This window comes from Glossina fuscipes, unplaced genomic scaffold, assembly GCF_014805625.2.
Source record: "Glossina fuscipes isolate IAEA_lab_2018 unplaced genomic scaffold, Yale_Gfus_2 2, whole genome shotgun sequence".
Taxonomy (NCBI): Eukaryota; Metazoa; Arthropoda; class Insecta; order Diptera; family Glossinidae; genus Glossina; species Glossina fuscipes.
Genome location: NW_023998416.1, coordinates 23,004,847 through 23,022,303, shown reverse-complemented (window position 1 = coordinate 23,022,303; position 17,457 = coordinate 23,004,847). Strand labels below are relative to the sequence as shown.

The 17,457-nt window shown below is 33.1% G+C and overlaps 1 protein-coding gene across 8 annotated transcripts in view; it reads left to right on the top strand.

Moving 5' to 3' along the window:
• LOC119633973 (protein expanded) overlaps positions 1-17,457 on the top strand; it is a 59,508-nt gene that overhangs the window by 23,294 nt on the left and 18,757 nt on the right. For all 8 annotated transcript variants that reach the window (XM_038027841.1, XM_038027837.1, XM_038027843.1 and 5 more), the window contains 2 exons: positions 11,475-11,614; positions 11,682-11,827. In XM_038027841.1, the coding sequence (XP_037883769.1) occupies positions 11,523-11,614; positions 11,682-11,827 (238 nt within the window). In that variant the 5' untranslated portion in view covers positions 11,475-11,522. The remainder of the gene's footprint in view (positions 1-11,474; positions 11,615-11,681; positions 11,828-17,457) is intronic.

Below are 17,457 nucleotides of genomic sequence, written 5' to 3'. Positions count from 1 at the left end.
TTGCCACTTTCAAATACATAAAAAGAAAAGAAAAGAAAAAAAAAAAAGAAAAAACTTGCGTTTTACACACATAAACGTCTAATACATAAATATAAAGCTCTCGAGCATAGTGATACAGATGGCATATATGTGAAATGAGCAAAAGTTAACTAATAAGTAAATGAGTTGCCAGTAAACTTTGATAGATTTGTTTGTTTCAATGGAATTTCTTTAGCTACACTGATACGTATGTATATATACTCCCAGGCACATGCTTTTTTATTTTTCATAATCTCCATTCCCTTTAATAATTTAATTACAAAAATTATTATTTCTTTATATAAATTTCTTGGAATTTTTTAAATCATTTTAAATTAATTACGCGCTCGCTAAACCTGAAATGCTTACTCGCAATTAACGGGAACTATATCAATCTAAGAAGTAGCTCAATAGTGTAAAGACTGTACATTTTTGGGTACATAGACAAACGGAAAGGAGTGTTACAAAATATTGCTTTGTCCATTCTTAGCTACTTAACGTGTACTGATACAGTTAGCGATGCTAAAGGCTTTACAGTCTAAATTTAAGCTCCACGGGTCTCACGGTTTCACACATTATCTATTTCTATGTAGAGGATCTTCTTAGGAAGGTAATCTTGTAGTTGTCATAGTGATTCTTGACTCCTGGGTTTCCGGGGAATATCATAGTAACTGTGGCCTCAATGTTCCCGAGAGTGGGTCTATATTATATTATATCGATGTACCTGGCGTGGAAACTTAATCAAACAATTTCCCTAGAACAATTGGCTTTTAATATAGTGCAGTTGTGTACCGCGCCGCCTTGCAAGACAATCCTGCAGGAGAGAGGACCTATTTCAAGCACTGGGTACAAAAAGGAAAGTTTAGGTATAGTGCAAACCTTCCCCTCTGGACAAGGCGATGCCACAGCCAGAACAGAAGCGGTTACGCCTTACACTTTGGTTAATTTGCTGCGCTCAAGATGTGATTGGACGTACTGAAGTTTCCACATCGTATATCGATACGCAAGCGTCCACCCGAAGGAACTTGGCAAGCACCGATATTTAGTTCACCCAATGCAGTCACCTCTATCCGCCTAAGAAGGATACTCGTGACTTTGTGAGTGGCAACCTAACCCCCGAGGATTCCATACATCATAGCATGCTTTCGTATTAACGACATGCGTGTGTCATTATGGTCGTAGCTTTACATTTAAATTTTGGATTTTTCATACTTATGGGGAAGCCACCCCTGCTACTTGGATTCATTGTGCTGCCCCTTCAAAGTACTGTACTACGAGAAGCAATCAATCCAGCCAGGCCAAGCACTAATTACAGAATTATTAGCTTTTCCACGACCTACTGGTTGTGTATTGGACCTCCAGAGAAGCTGACCACATTGGAGGAAGTCTGCATACAGACAACCACCGAGACCCTCGAAGATTCTCCAAGAAAAAAGTCATATAAAACAGTGAAAACATTATCGTTGGGCAAGGCGGGCTATTAAAAGCACTCCACCACTTTCACCTAATAAAAATTTCTACTTAATTTCCTTAATTTCTTAGAGATACTTTCCATGGCAGTCTTCATATAGAAAAAGCAGAATATCAATCAATCGTGATCGAATCTTTTATTGCCCTACGCCGCTACCCTAAAAAAGTACTAAAATAAAAGAAAGGAAAAGAACTAAATTTTCGTCATGTGTGAAGAAGAATTTTTATAACGGACATTTCACAGACAGACAGAGGGGAAGAGAGTTATACTTAAATTGATTCAGAATTTAATGCTGATCCAAAAAATATACACTATTTGCGGTCTGTGAAGCTATGTTCTGAATAAACCGCCCGTTCTTCGATGATGATGCGATGCTTACGATGTTGTGAAGTACTAAAAATTGGACTTTGTTGGCTAACTTACTTACTGCTAAGGGCTTACTTTCCATGAGTACCACAAAAAATAGTCCTCCGTAGGACGAACTTAGTGTAGTTAATTTGCGTATCAAATCACTATTACGGGCCCAATTTTCATCGCAAAATATTAAAACTTAGTGTAGTTAATTTGCGTATCAAATCACTATTACGGGCCCAATTTTCATCGCAAAATATTAAAAAGTACAACTTTTTACCGTATAGTGACTTATTGTTCATGAGTTGTCTAATACGGAGTGAGGTACAAAAACTAGACGTATATGAGTTAAATTTGGTGTAGTTGATTTTTATCATGAACTATTTGCCGTTGCGGAACGTTAAAAGCAGCACAATCTTCTCATGTGAACGTTTGCTTTTTATAGAAGCGGACCCAAAACAATACTTCATCCGATTCGAAATTTTTCATGTCAATCTAAGACAAAATCTAAGACAAAATAGTATTACTCTCTACTCTGCGATTCCTGTCTACAAATTTGGAAAAATATCAATTATTTTCATATTAGTACGATCCATGATCCGATCCAATGCATCTCTGCATCTATTTATACATGGAAGTCAGGTTAAGGGATGGAGAGACATACTTTAAATGATTGAAAAAATGATTCAGAATGATTTAGATGCTTAAGTGGATTCAGAATTGAACGCTTATATGGAAAAGGATTCATCCGATTCGAAATTTTCCATATGGATTTTATGTAACAAAATAGTATTCCTCTGTGATTCCTGTCTAGAAATTTTCAAAGTTGCCAATTATATTCGTATGAGTACGAAATTGTCATGAGGAAATGATCAGGTTGAACACCTATTTATAGATGGAAATGAGGTTAAGGGATGGATAGACATACTTTAAACGATTCAGAAAATGATTCAGAATGAGTTAGAGTCATTTCTTAAATCGATCAGTATCAAAAAAAGTTGCCTTACATACATCTGATCACACCACAAACGATTTATGGCATAGCCAGAGTATGAGACAGTACAGTCAGTCAACGGTTACAAAGTATTCGTATTCTTTTCAATAGAAACAACTTAAACAACAACTTGAAGCAATATTAAATTATAAATTTTTGAAATTTTTTTATAGAGAAAATATTTTCTGCTGACAAACATTATTGGATTTTTTTTTTTTTGGTATTTGAATTGTTTAAATGACTTTATATATGGAAAATATACACAAAAACACACCCATTTCGTTCAAGTGAATAAAGTAATAATAATTAATAAAGACTTTCACGTGTGAACGTGTCTAATCTACGTTCGATATATCAAAAGTCTATTAGCATTATGGCGATTATAAAAACCATATAATTAATTTCTGTTTTTTCCCTAATTACATTTAATAAAAATGATTTATAACATTTATAATGCTTTTATTAAGGTAAAGAAACAATAATAAAAACGAAAGAAAAACTTTTAACATAACATATCAATGAGATCATCAAACAATAGTCACTCGTCGTAAATAGTAGAGACAAACAATTGTTAATTAATTCAAAATTATATCCTAAGATTAAAGTGCTTTATCGACGACATTGTTACATTAGTGTTATCACGTAAATCCAGATATTAAACAAAAGAATAAAAATAAATAATAAAAATAATAATAATAATAATAATAAAAATTATCACCTTTATTAAAACAATTCTAGAACACTTTGCACCATTAACTCATTATTACAATAGATTTTAATGATTTAGAAAAAATAAAAAAAATTTAAAAAAATAAAAAAATTATGTTTTCACTGTTTATTGCATTTATGACGGATTGCTTTGGAATGCCTTTGAAAGTGCCATACAAAATACGAGTTTATATTTAAGTTTATCTATATTTTTTAATCTTTATAAACTTTGCTTTTTATATATATATATTTTTTTCATTTGAAATGAAACCATATTTTTTATATTTTTCCAATGGTAGTTGCGTTGTTAGGTGTAAATATAATTAATTTACAGCAACAAGTTTTCAGAAATATGTTTGTATGTTTTTTATATGTTCTTTTGAAATGTCGTAAATAATTTGGCGGCAAGCTAAGCTTTAATTGGACAAGTCAAATTTGACAACAAGCATGATTCGTCACAAAGATATCTGTTACAAATATAGTTTGACAGGACTAATTAAAAGTGCGTTGCATAGTTGATTTACGTTACCGTATTTTCCGATTGTTAAATAGCTAAGTGGAAGCGATAGTTAATAAAGTGACCGGTTTTTATTTGAGAAAACTTTTCCAAGTAGAAAGCTTCAAGAGACTCGACAAAATCTACTTATTCTTCGGCATCAAATTATGAATCAATTTAGATATATAGCTGTTTGTGCATCTGTGCGACTGGTAGTCTGTCGGTCCGTGCGTCTGGGCATCTGTCTGTGTGATAAACGTATTCCCATTCTCAAAAACGAAAATAGCAGCCTGAAGTTCACTCATGGTTAATAACATTGGAAGTTCATGCCGGGTGGCTGATATTAGAAATGGGGCCAAACCGGCCTAAAGCAAATCACAAAAACCTACCTTGGTTTTCAAAACTTAAAGAGATTTGCATTGATCGCTCATTACTCACAAAAAGGTATCTTAGGCAAGTATAGAAATTTTTTTTCAAGTTTTTAAATATTGGCCATCGAACACTTTCGGAAAATTCGACGACAGACAAATATAATTTACTTACTTATTTTAATTGTTTTCATATCCTACGCTACTGATGCTAATGACATTTACAACACCTACAAGGAGATGTCCTCACAATTCAGGAATCGTTTTATACATGTCGGTCCATCTGTCCCTTCACATGTTTTGTTTTTGTCCTACAAGTCGCAATGTTCGGGATATTTCGCTGAAAAATGATATAAAGCATTGGTCATAGTTTGGCTCAAGAAGGAACGCTATTGATAATGAATAATCGAATCAGAACATTTTTACGTGCACGTGCTTTGAACAAGTGGTACTAAAATGATATTTTGCCGAATTAAATTAGCGCGCATGGAAAATTTAGATGGAATGAGAGGAACTTTTCAGTAACAAGTTATAATTTGTAGTATTTTACGACATACAAAATAGTGGTTTGTCATATAAATTTGCTTTTAAAGGTGCGTAGGTATACTTTTCGCGCCTCTTCCCATATAAGAATTCTCATGAAGAAGCAATCATTCATACGGAAACGATATAAAATTTTTGGGCATTTTATGACGGCGAAGATTTAAGAAAATTAGTTGTGTAGGTTACTTAAAAAGCCCATCTTGGCCAATTACAAGTTTTAATTTGATTTTTGTAAATATTATGACCTATAATGGATGATAAAAATGAAAGATGACTGAGGTTATTTCAATAATATTAATCCCGCGAAAACTCTTAGTTTATTTTTTTATACTCTGTGTTTGATTTACGTACCTATAAGCCACTGTGAGGTAAAAAATTCAAATTTCATATTCCTTGTGGAATGATTCAATAAATGTTAAATGAAATATGGAAAGCTTTTTCTGTAAAGACAAACTTGCCGAGCAGGCAATGAGTTAATAACTTCGTTTCTTTTGGAGACAAATTTCTCTAAACAAAAAATGCTTTGTTTTTTTTTTTTTAATTTTAAAATTCAAAGATACGAATACTCTATGACCAATGCTCTCCACATGGAACTTCCAAATGCGCATCTGCGTCACTGCCTGGTTGTTGTATATGGTTGACCAGTGGAGTCAAGTTTTATAGATTGCAGAAACTGAGATCTTCTTAATTGATTGGCACACATTGAAATTCATAAGCGCTCGTCTCCACTTATAAGAATCAAAAGACGCATTAATTGTTGATTAATCCAAAAATGAGAACAAATATTTTGCGATGGCATTTGAAACTTCAGTGGCTGCAAATATGCCCATGGAGACAAGCAAAAAAATCGAACTTGCAGTCTAATGCGGAAAGGCGCTGGTGCCTAACTGTTACTATGTCGTGTTGCATAATATTGGCACGTCTCCATTTATAAGTATTATGCTAACAAAAATCTTACTGTGAAATGGTGTCGACAACAACTGACAACAGCAACAATTTATTCGAATATTAAAAAAAAAAGAAGGAGGTAACGACACTCAACCTCTTAGCCCGTGCAAGAAACATCAGTTTCACTGATATGGAATGTATTTCTTTTGTGGTTTTTATGATTCTATTCTTCTTCCTCTTAAATGTTCAGCAAACGAGTCAACAACAGATGGCCCGCTGCGTTTCAAAAAAGAAAAAGACAAGGCCCACTGTGAATCCGACATTTTTTGTGTGGGCTTTAATAAAGTTGGAAATTATTTTTTTACATTTCCTCATTTCTTTATATATCATTATTAAATTTCATTAAAATCAATGTCTTATTAATTTTTGCGTGTTATGCATCTTTTTTATTATAATTTTGCATGTTAAACTTACACCACGTTACACGTTATGCTTATATTTATTTTTTTTATTATTTGAATACATTTGATGACTTTTCAATTGCCTGAGCAGTGTTCGCCTGTTTATGAATTCATTTATATAACACATAACCTCAAAACAATAGTAGACATTGAAATCTGTACGCTCGGCATAACAGTGACCGATCGGGCATATTTTTCCCAGGCCCCGTCTCTGTCTGTCACTCTTTTTCCCTTCTTTGCGATAATGGCCGATATGCTACGCACATTTGGAACAAGCCCGGACGGAAATTTTGCAAACGTTGTTCATTGCGTCACGTGTAGTTCGTGACCTATGACCAATAAATCGAATTTAGTTACTTTTGAGGACAAAGCCCTCCTCACTTCACGTTATACTGCGGGCTTTTCTTTTAACCAATTTTCGCCACCTTCAATAGCGCCCCGCTTGCAAAAACTTTCAACATTTTTTGTAAATTTAAAGTCGATAATTGATAATAAGCTTTGTGCAGATGGACAGACGGACGAACCTTGATCGAGATCTTGATACTGATCAAGCTAAAAATGCGTACTCCTAAAACTGCTTCTGCGTGCTGTAAACATTTTACCCAAATAATTATGAAAAAAATATGATATAAAAAAGAAATATTTGTAAATATTTGTAAAAATTACGATTTGTATGTAGAGTTGAGGCCATTTTGTTATTGATTAATAACGATAGTGAAAAGGTTCAGCTTTTACACTACTTGTATGCCTTTTGTGTCTTACTTTTTTATTCCTTTTCGCTTTGAATTTATTTATCTTGTAATAGCAAAACAATGGGTATCACAAACGGAAGGACAGACATGTTTAAATCAATTCAAAATCTGATGCTGATCAAGACTTTAAATGAGTCTCCGAAGTTTTCTTGTGGATGTTGTAAGCGTTTTTACTAAATGGATGAATGAAAACAACTGCAGTTTGCTTCTATCCCTAATCTGGGAAGTTAAACCAGGAGCATGCGTATATAACATTTCTCTTCTTTAACAAAACTATATTGACTTTAAGAATTCCAAAAGAAAACAAGTCAAAGCACTATAGTAGGTCACTGCTTATTATTAAATACATTACACCGCCTTACAGCTAATGCATATACATATAAGACGTTATATGGGAAGTGATCGAAAAAGTGGTCCGATCGCAACCATTTCAGTAGCGTTCTTTCTTGGCTCAAAATACATCGGTGGTATCAAATTTCAGCAAAATACCGACAGTCTGAGAGACAAGTTTTGTATGCAAAGTACATATAAAAAGTGCTTCTGGGTGTCACACACGTCTACATAAATCTAATATACCCGATTACCACAAATGATGTGGAGTATAACAAATGGACTAAAATGTAAAGTCGAAAGATCTTATATTGATATATAATTTATAGATAGATCTTTCATGTATACAACAATCATTCATAAGTATATTTTTGTTTGTTTGTGTGATTAAAAATAATAATGACATAAATCTTCTCAACCAACTCGCTTAGCTGAATAAAGCAAGATTTTCGAAATAAATTAGAAATGAATTATATGTAGAATAAATTATATTTCTCTTCAAGTATTTGAGATTTTATTTATATATGTGCGTTGTTTGCTTAAACATAAAACGAACTGTAACAAATGGTTTTTTTTAAAAATGCTACTGGTTTCATAGCGAGTTAAAAGTTTAACACACCAGTTTTGCTGGCTCGCAACATAATATCAACTAATTTATAATATCTACTTTACGGTCTAAGCAACCAAAAGTTTACAAAAGCGATTTTCTACTTTTATATATTATTATGTATAAAATAAAATAAATTAATTAATTTATTCAAAGGGAGAAGAAGAATAAGAAATTTAAATAAAAAAGCCATCTAACAGCATAACATTTTCGATATCGTCATCAATCAATAACAACAAATTGACCTCAACTTTATATACAAATCATAATTTTTTTTAAATATTATTTTCATCAAATCATGCCTAAGTAAATAATAATAAATAAATAAATAAATAAATAATTCTTTTTGAATACGGAGATCGAAGGACGCAGGTATATTCATTTTCTGAAAACATTTGCAACAGGCAGAAGGAATCTTGATAAGTATCAGGTTCCAGATCGATGTAAGCATATCTGTCTATCCGCCTATGTCGTAGAAATAAAAATAACGCCTTTAAATTTGCAAAACCTTTAAAAGTTCTTGCATTCAGGTTCGTATTGAAATCGATCGAAGGAGAAGGTTACTTAGATTGAGTCCGTCTCTGTATTCAAAAAAGAAAAGAAAACAATATTTTCGCTTCTTACACGTGTAAACTATAATAGATGCAATGATAAAAATTTTCATATGTATTTCATAGGTGTTCCTAAAGTAACTGTACAAAAATGGTGAACATTATCTACTTTCATTATTATAGTGTATCGAATTTTCACCTCGTTTACACCCAACACTACTTGCAGTACAAACTTATATACGCTCAGGCGGAATTGGGGACAGACCCACCTTTTATAATACTGATCAATTCAGAAAATGATTAAAAGTATGTCCGTCTGTCTGCCTGCAGGAAATCTATGCATAATATCCTTCTTATCGCAAAAATGAACGAATCTCCTTCAAATTTGCAAAAACTTTGGAAGCTCTTGTGTTCTTGTATTCGTACTGAAATCTGTTAAAGGATAAGCTTGCAGTTCAAAGCAGAGTAAGCGTAACTCCTTTTTTAAAAGGAAAAGAAAATAAATTTTTTGCTTCTTACACTTATAAACTGTAATATGTACATTGATAGAAATATCCATATGGAAGGAATTGTCTACGCTCATCCAATATTATAAAATATCGAAATTAATTTTTTTTTTTTTTTTTTTTTTTGGTGGGTTTGTGCTTCTCTTTAGAAAGAAAATATTAGTAAGTGCAAAAGATTCGGCTGGAGTTGTATATAATTTTCTTACATGTTACGTATGTAATGACGACGTTTCGGTGCGCTTTATTAAGGTGTTGACATATTGCATAAATTATACTTAAAAAAAAAAAAAAAAAAAAAAAAATATAAATTAACACTCAACGTATGTAAGATGAAGAGTCTGTCTTTCTGTTTGCTGGCATGTTTGTTTGATTATTTATTTCGATTTTACAGAATTTATTATCGTTTTCGCTATCTTTGCTGACATAAGTTTTTAACATATATCTTTATATGCGTCAATTCTTTTTTTTTTATAACTATATATCGGCAGTCAAAGTCTGTCCGTTCCCTCATAATATTACAATGTTTTAATTATATTTAATTTAAGACTTTTACTGTGAAAGCAAGAGCAAATCTTTCTATATTCAAATGAGCTTTTTCACTATCGATGAGCTTTTCTTGCAGCTAAACGGAAAAAGTAAAAACTGTATGTTGGTCTGTATAACTCAACCTATGCTTACCCATGTTGTATACCAATTTTCCTCATGAAAAGAATGAAAGCAGTATTCTGGTTGGTATGATCCATTCTTTGTTTGCTCCTATTGTATAATCCATGATAGAGAAATTCATCGCTATTAGGGATGAATAAAATTGAGAATATTTTTGCAGATTTTTTTGTTTACGGGTATTATTTTTCGGTTATTGTGAAATGAAAATTTCATTTATTAGACCTAAAACGCAAATATTGGCGCATTAAGGTAAAGTAAAGAAGAGCTTTATCTTCTGTTTTAAGATTAGAATCACCAACCGTTTTGCGTATGCCTGGGTGTCAGATGTAGAGCTTTGCGTCCTCGATTTTTCTTTATTGTAAAAACTTGGTTATGCACTTTTACTATTCAACATGTTGTTACCCGGTCCTATGGAAACCGCACGAGTTTCGCAGAAATGCAAATAGAAAGTTGAAACTTGATACATGGAACTCAATGTTAAAATATTGGTGTCATCTGGCAGCAATCACACGCCCACAATAGTATTCGTCCTTGGATAAAAATTTGTCGATGTACCAAATTTCATCAAAAATTAAGGACAGACAGGATTGGGTCGACCTACAAAGTATTTCTGAATCGATCGGTATAACAAAAGGTGGGTCTATCTCAAGACCTTCTCGGTGTTGCACACATTTGTACTAACTTAATATATCCTTGTACTACATGAAAGCCAGAATGAATTAAAAATGTATAATTGTATAGATAAAATCATAAGACTTTGAGGGCCAAATTTAATATATTGAAAGCAATAACTAGGCACAACTGGAACTTAACAACGTAAAAACGGTTCCGAAAGCTCTTTCCGGACAAATTCACTTAAAGTCGTTTCTATTACGTAATATCAAAACCATCAAAACGTGAAATTCAATCTCTTCTAGGTATGTATAGGACTAGCAGTTTTGCAATCTTGAAAAGGGTATGTTCTTCTCGTTCGATTCTCTGACTATTCGAAAACACTTAGCCTAGAAATTAAAAGGAAACTCTTCATAAATTATTTATGACATCTATGTAAGTGGCTTAAACGTAACTTATGAACAACACGCCTACAAAAATGTGAAGCAATCGATCAAGTCGCCTTTCCAAACTGAGCCAAATTCAGAAGAAAGATTTCAAGCGGGAAGCAATAACACATCGTAAAATTCTCAATTTTAATTTGCTCAAGTGGATCTTTCATCTGTGAGGTAAGCATAGTTCCTTTTTCCATGTTTTCGCCACTTTTTACATGGAAATCAAAGAGAAAAAGTGATTTTTTTCAAGAAGTGAAAACTCGTTTTTGTTGCGATTCCATAAAAAGTCAAAGTCAGACGTCTGCGCAGGTCTTCTTTTAGTAAAAAAAAAAAAAAAAGTAAATGAAAATAAATATGAATATGATTTTAGTCATTTAATGTTTTTGCCTTGTCGCGATGGTAATGAACAAATTAGGATGAGCATCATCTCCTCAGAACCATAGTGGAAGGCCAGCGAGTGCGTTCAGAAAACATATCTATGGGAATTGGTTTCAGAAAAGAAGCCGCCTCTCTGCCGCTTATGGAGAAGAATATTTCAAAAGATGGCAACAAAAAGAAAATATTTGCAAAATTAACATTCGTTCCTATTACTTATCTAAGTGTATAGAGAAATAACATCTCAATTACTTTCTTATCGATACCTATATATATATATAGCATTTTATTAAGATTTCTTATAAATGTATTTAATATTTTATTTTTTATTTTTTTTTTTCAGAATCAGAATATTTCCACGCGATTTGTTGCCTTTAAATAATGATGCAGCATGCGAGCTTTTTGTACTGTCAGCGCGCCCTTAGAAGTATGCGCGTCCTCGGCCGAACAGCTATCACCGGGCTCACGTTTTTTAGCATTAAGGTATAATATTTTATAAGTCTTTGATATTAACGAGGGCGTATGTTATTCAATTATGGGTTTTTTCAAGACTTTTAGGCAATCAACAACCCAAAACTTTATACTTCCTAGTCGATGCAAAGAGTCGAGTCAGAGAAGTGTATACACAGACATGCCTGCATTTTGCCACACAAGGCATGCTCGATACCGAATTATTTGGATTAGCTGTATTGATCGGTAAGTTTTCTAATAAACAACTTTTTTTAACTTTTTTACACCCTACGTCACTTATAGTATAAGTGCAGCAACCAGAGGAACTTGAAGTAGACCCACCGATCGTTTCTGAACCATTTCTCTGTATTGATCTAAATTTATCCGTCCTTCGTCTTTTTTTTTGCGTTCAACCTACAGTTAGCCTTATTTTGAAAAGCCTTTATATAAATAACTTTAGGATAGTGCAGGCTTTTTGAGGCTCCTGGCCCGCTAGTGCTTTTCCTTGCTTTTAATCGAATATTAATACCTTCGTGACATTATTTCCCAAATAATTCTTTACTGGAATTTTTGGCGAATTGTAAATCTCCAAAAGCTTTCCTCTTAACCTTAAGGTGTTTAAATACATTGACGAATACAAATAGCCATGTTTTCAGCAGTGCGTCTGTCCAGTCTAATAATAAACCTGCTGAGAAGCCGTCTTGTTTAAACCACGAGTTGAATAATGAGTTAAGTAACACATTTTTCTTTATGCAAGATTTTGCCATAATTAATGAGTAAACAACAACAAACAATTCAAAACTTATGTTCCCATATTTCCAGGCCACTTTTGGTACAAGAGTATAGTAAGCTTGCGCAAATGTATGCCACATGCGGATAGAGTTCCATCTTCTATTATACCGATCGATTCAGAATCACTTTTTAAAGTAATTTACGTCTTTTCTGTCTGTCCGGCTGCCGTGTTATTATACTTTTCGATAATCAGTTCGCAAAATCTGGAAAATGAAAATTGTCACAAATCTTGTTTATTTACATTGCGGTCAAAGCAAAGTATGCAATGTAGCCCACCTGTAAATACACATCGAAGGCAGATAAATGGACTTAGTAAGCATGCGCTTATGAAATCAAAAGAAGCGAGAGAACATATTCTATTCTTTTTTTTTTATTTATCCTCTAAAAAGGACAAGCAAAGAGAATCAATTGCCCGCAATTTCCTTAGTTAATTGAATGAAGACTTATTTTAGGCTAGTTTGTTGCTTAAATCTTTTGTGTTCTACATATTTAAACTGAAATTCTTTTCATGATTATTAAAGCTATTATATGTACGAAAAAGGAGAAAAACTCTTTTATTTTTAACATTTTTGGCCCCGTTTGTTTATTTTGTTGGTTAGCTTTGCAAAACATAAAGTAAATTCCTACTCTATCACCAAGCAGCACGAAATTCGAACATTTTTGTTGTTGGGATACTTCAATAAAATTTTACGATTCTTTTAAAAGCATATAACAAGAAAACTTTAAGTACAAGTGATGCATTTTTACGAGCTGAGCTACAGCAGTTCACGAAATGAAAAAAAAAAAAAATTTTTTTTTTTTTTTTTTTGCAACGACAACAGCAACAACAGCACGTCCAACCTAAAAACACATGCAATTTTTCTGAATGCTTTAAGAACAAAAAAAAAAAATGAAAAAATAAATATCAAGAATTTCCTTTTAAATGCAAACACACCATCCCGAGACAAACCAGTTTTTTTTGCCTCTTCAGAGTGCTAGCTAGGATCGCATACAAGTACGAGCACAAGAACAGATATACATGTATACCTATGTACCTATGAATATATATATATATGGATACACTGTATATATTTATGTATGTATGTATATACATATGTGTGTGTGTGTGTGTATACTTTCACATACAAATGCACCAAGTATTGGTTGGATTTTTTAGAGTGTAAACTCTGCCACAATGCGCAACTTGCCGTTGATGTCGTTGGCAGAGGCCACTTTGCCACAATACGAAAAAGTCAACTAAAGATGTACAAAAAAGAAACAACAACAACAAAATACCTAAGGAAGCAATAGCTAGCAAACAAACCTGAAAAATGCCAACCAACGAAAAAAAAATCTTTAGAACTTACAAATATATTTTTTGTTTTGCTTTTTTGTTTTTTTTTTTTTATTATTTTTCTACTAAATGTATACTTAAGCATGCACAAGCATGCAAACATATGCATATATCTTCCCGTTTATATCTATAAGAATGGACAGACTTGAACAGTAAAGATGGTTGGTTGCTTGGTTGAATTCTTATTTTTCTGCTTTCTTTTTTTTTGTTTTTTTTTGTTTTTTTGGCTTTGTTTGTTTTTTAATAGGACAGACAACAGGCAGACAGACAAACATATAAGACATAAGACGCGTGTTCAGTAATTCAGGTAGCTATCCTGTATTGCTTTAATACAACCGCAAGTGAGCGTGCTGCTTGATGCTGTTACTGCTGCAACAACAACAGCAGCAGCAACAACAACAACAACAACAATAGCAACAACGACGACAAGAACAAAAATATTTAAGAACGTAAATTTCGAATCTGGCAGTTAAAAGTGTGCAAAGAAATTAAAAAACAAAAAAGAAAGAAAAAAGAAAAAACCTACACACAGCTTGGCAAAGTAAGATTTTTACATAGAGAGCATGCTTTAGCGTAAGGAAGAAAAATACAACAATCATAACAACAACAACATTAATAGTAGTAGTGGAAGAAAAATTCATGTTACAAAGCTAAACGTAATATGTTGTTGCAATGGTAGTAGTTATTGCTTATAGTTATATAGGAACTTTATGACATTAATATTCCTCAGCAGTATGAAAAATGTGATATTTTTAATAGAAAATTTTAAAAAATGAAACAGAAAAAAACACACAGACAAAATGTATATGGAAGCAGATTAGAGCAACTGCTAACGTATTTCCGGTGGAATGTTACAACTTGTGGTTCAATTTTTTAAAAATAAAAGAAAAAAAACTTTCCAATTTGTCGAAGTATATAAAGACACTTCCATTTTTCTTCTCTTATTATCAATACGGCGGACGTTTAGTTTAGAAAGTAAATTTCACGAGGATAAAACTTGTTCGACTACGAAATTCTCTCTTGTCTTTCTTATTAAACCCAGCAATCGGAAAACAGTCTCTAGTGTCTCTAACGAGATTTTAACTTCTATTTAATTCTTATGCAGCATGTATGGTGATTTTTAGCGATTCCATTGACTTCATTTTTCTTCTATTTTAACACCCCCCTAATGTCCCCAACCCCTTCTCTAGGCATTTTATCTTGGTTAAGCTTAGTAAATGTAAATGTAATTATGAGCTGTTTAATCCGCTCAGAATTGTTTGCAAGAACCTAAATGACGTCTATCACTTATTCTCGTTATCGGACTCTTTAAAGTCCATTAAAGCAACATTGCTTAATGTGCATAATTTACCTATGTCGTACTTAAACTAGCTCTTAACCTTAAAATGTCACGATAATGAATTATTGTTCATTATTATCGGTTGCCTAGCTTATGCATATTTGCGCTGGCTTAGGGGTTCAATCGCAATTTGGTCCTGCACCGGTTGTGGGTGTGGCTGTATGGTAGTTGTGTACATGCGATTCCTCTTTTTTTTTCCTTCTTATTCGTTTTATTGTACTTATACCAAGTTTCAATATTAATTAAATTAAGATTTACTTTAAGAGGAGTCAATTGAACTCGACTGTCAAAATTTTTAGTTGAGTGTCTTGTATAAGTGGAATAAATAAATAAACACAATCTAGAATCTAGAGAGTGAAAAAGTATTGCATTCAGAAGACTTCTTGGTTATAAGTATATTCTGTACTTACATACGAAAAAACCGATCTTTCAAATTCTCCCCCCCCCCCCCTTCCCCCACTTGCAAATCTTATCATTAAAAATATTAACTCCATTGAAGAGACTTCTTGGCGTTTTTTCTTTTCTTCTTCAAGTTTTTTTCGCATTTGCTCTGATTTCAACTAAAAGCTTTTGCGTTCTAAGTAGAAAAACCTTATTTGTCACAAAATTTCTCACTTATTCACGACGCTAAGCATGTAGAAACAGCCTTTTGAGCCTATGGAAAACCTTTTGTGACTTCTTATAGGATAAATTTCAATCCAATAATAACTGTGGATCTTCTGATGTACGATGATACTCGTTTCAATTTTTCATTTCTTTCAAGCAGAGGTAAAGTCTTCGATAACCAATTTTCGAATTTTTTTATAGGAAATAAATTTCTTTATAAAGCCGGCGCCGCCCCTTTCCTCTGTTATTCAAGCGAAAGCAAGCAATTAAGAAATGGTCAATCCCGTATTTAACTCCAAGAGCGATAGATCGCACGATAATTACAATTGGTGCGAGGTAGTAGTTATGGATACGGCTCGATCAAGAAGGATATAAAACTTACCGATCAAGTAATTACCACCAAGCTGCGTCCCGTTCAAGTCTCTCTCTTCTCATTTCGTTCTTACCATTGCCATGTTGTACATATAGGATCATCCCTCAGATGATTAAAATATATTAAGAAACTTGCATGCGAGATTACTTCCTACGCTCCGAACCCATTATTTACAATGTACATGCATATACACATGTATATATGTTCCTAGTGGTATGGTCCCTAATGAATAATTTTAGACTATCTTTCGATACTAAATTCTCGATTGAAAGCATTCCATTCATATTTTTTTGTTAACAAACCTTTTTTTTTTTTGTATGTAGAAGAAAGAGTGTGCGGCAAAGAGACATGTTGACTACAACGACCGTAGATTATTTTTGAAATTTTGAAACTTAGATTCCGAGGTTAGCCTTTTTTGTGTTTTTTGGTATTTTCTGCACCGAATTAATAGGACGCATGGTACCCTTCGGTGTTTTTTTATGTAAGAAATAGTTAACGACCATGTCTCCTAGCGTAGCTACTTGCGTCCATTCAGTCAATGGCTGATAGCATTTTTTTTCACGTTACTTGAAGCCGAAAGCATCAGTCAAACGTGTCTTATACGAATGCCAAAAATATACTCCTAAGCATTGCAGGTCAAGAGGCCAATTGCATCAAACAATCTAGTAACTGAAATATATCAGAGTGTGAGAATATGTGGAATTGTGTGAGCGACGCCTATGTCAATATCATAACCAAATACAGTGGACATAGGATATGGAAGACAATTTAAGGGAAATCTCAAGTTCAGGCGGTCTTCACTCCACGATAATAACCCAAACAATATCGTCAAAAGTCCAGGGAAGTTTTAGGGCGTCATAAAACCTTCCAATTTTTTCCTTTCGCGAAAAAAAATGAGAAAAAAAAAAAAATTCCAGATCGCAATCGTGGATTCAATAGCAGCTGGTTACCCAGACATTTATATCCATATCCATTTCAATATTGATGCTAATATAAATATATACGATTTCTTAAAAGGATTCTGATGCATTTTCTTTTACAAAAATTTAAAGAATCTAATAAACGTCGTTTAGGCGGAACATTTACATTTATCATATTTTATCAGTGATGACACTTTAGATGACATTCACCACAAATTTAACTGACCGAATTAAATATCAGTGAAATAGTATAGTGGGCTAAATACCCTACATAATCCTACAGTTAGTCATATAGAGTTTATAGGAGAAATGGTCGAAAACGCATTCCGATCCGAACCATTTTCACTAGCGTTCATCGCTGGGTCAAAATATATCGCTATGCCAAATTTCATTACAATATCTCCAAATTTGCTGCCTGTAGGTTAAATACAAGAAAACAGGCTGGACAAAGGGACAGACAGACAGATAGCTAGAGCTTAGACCGATTCAGAATCCCTTTTTAGCTCTCAGAAT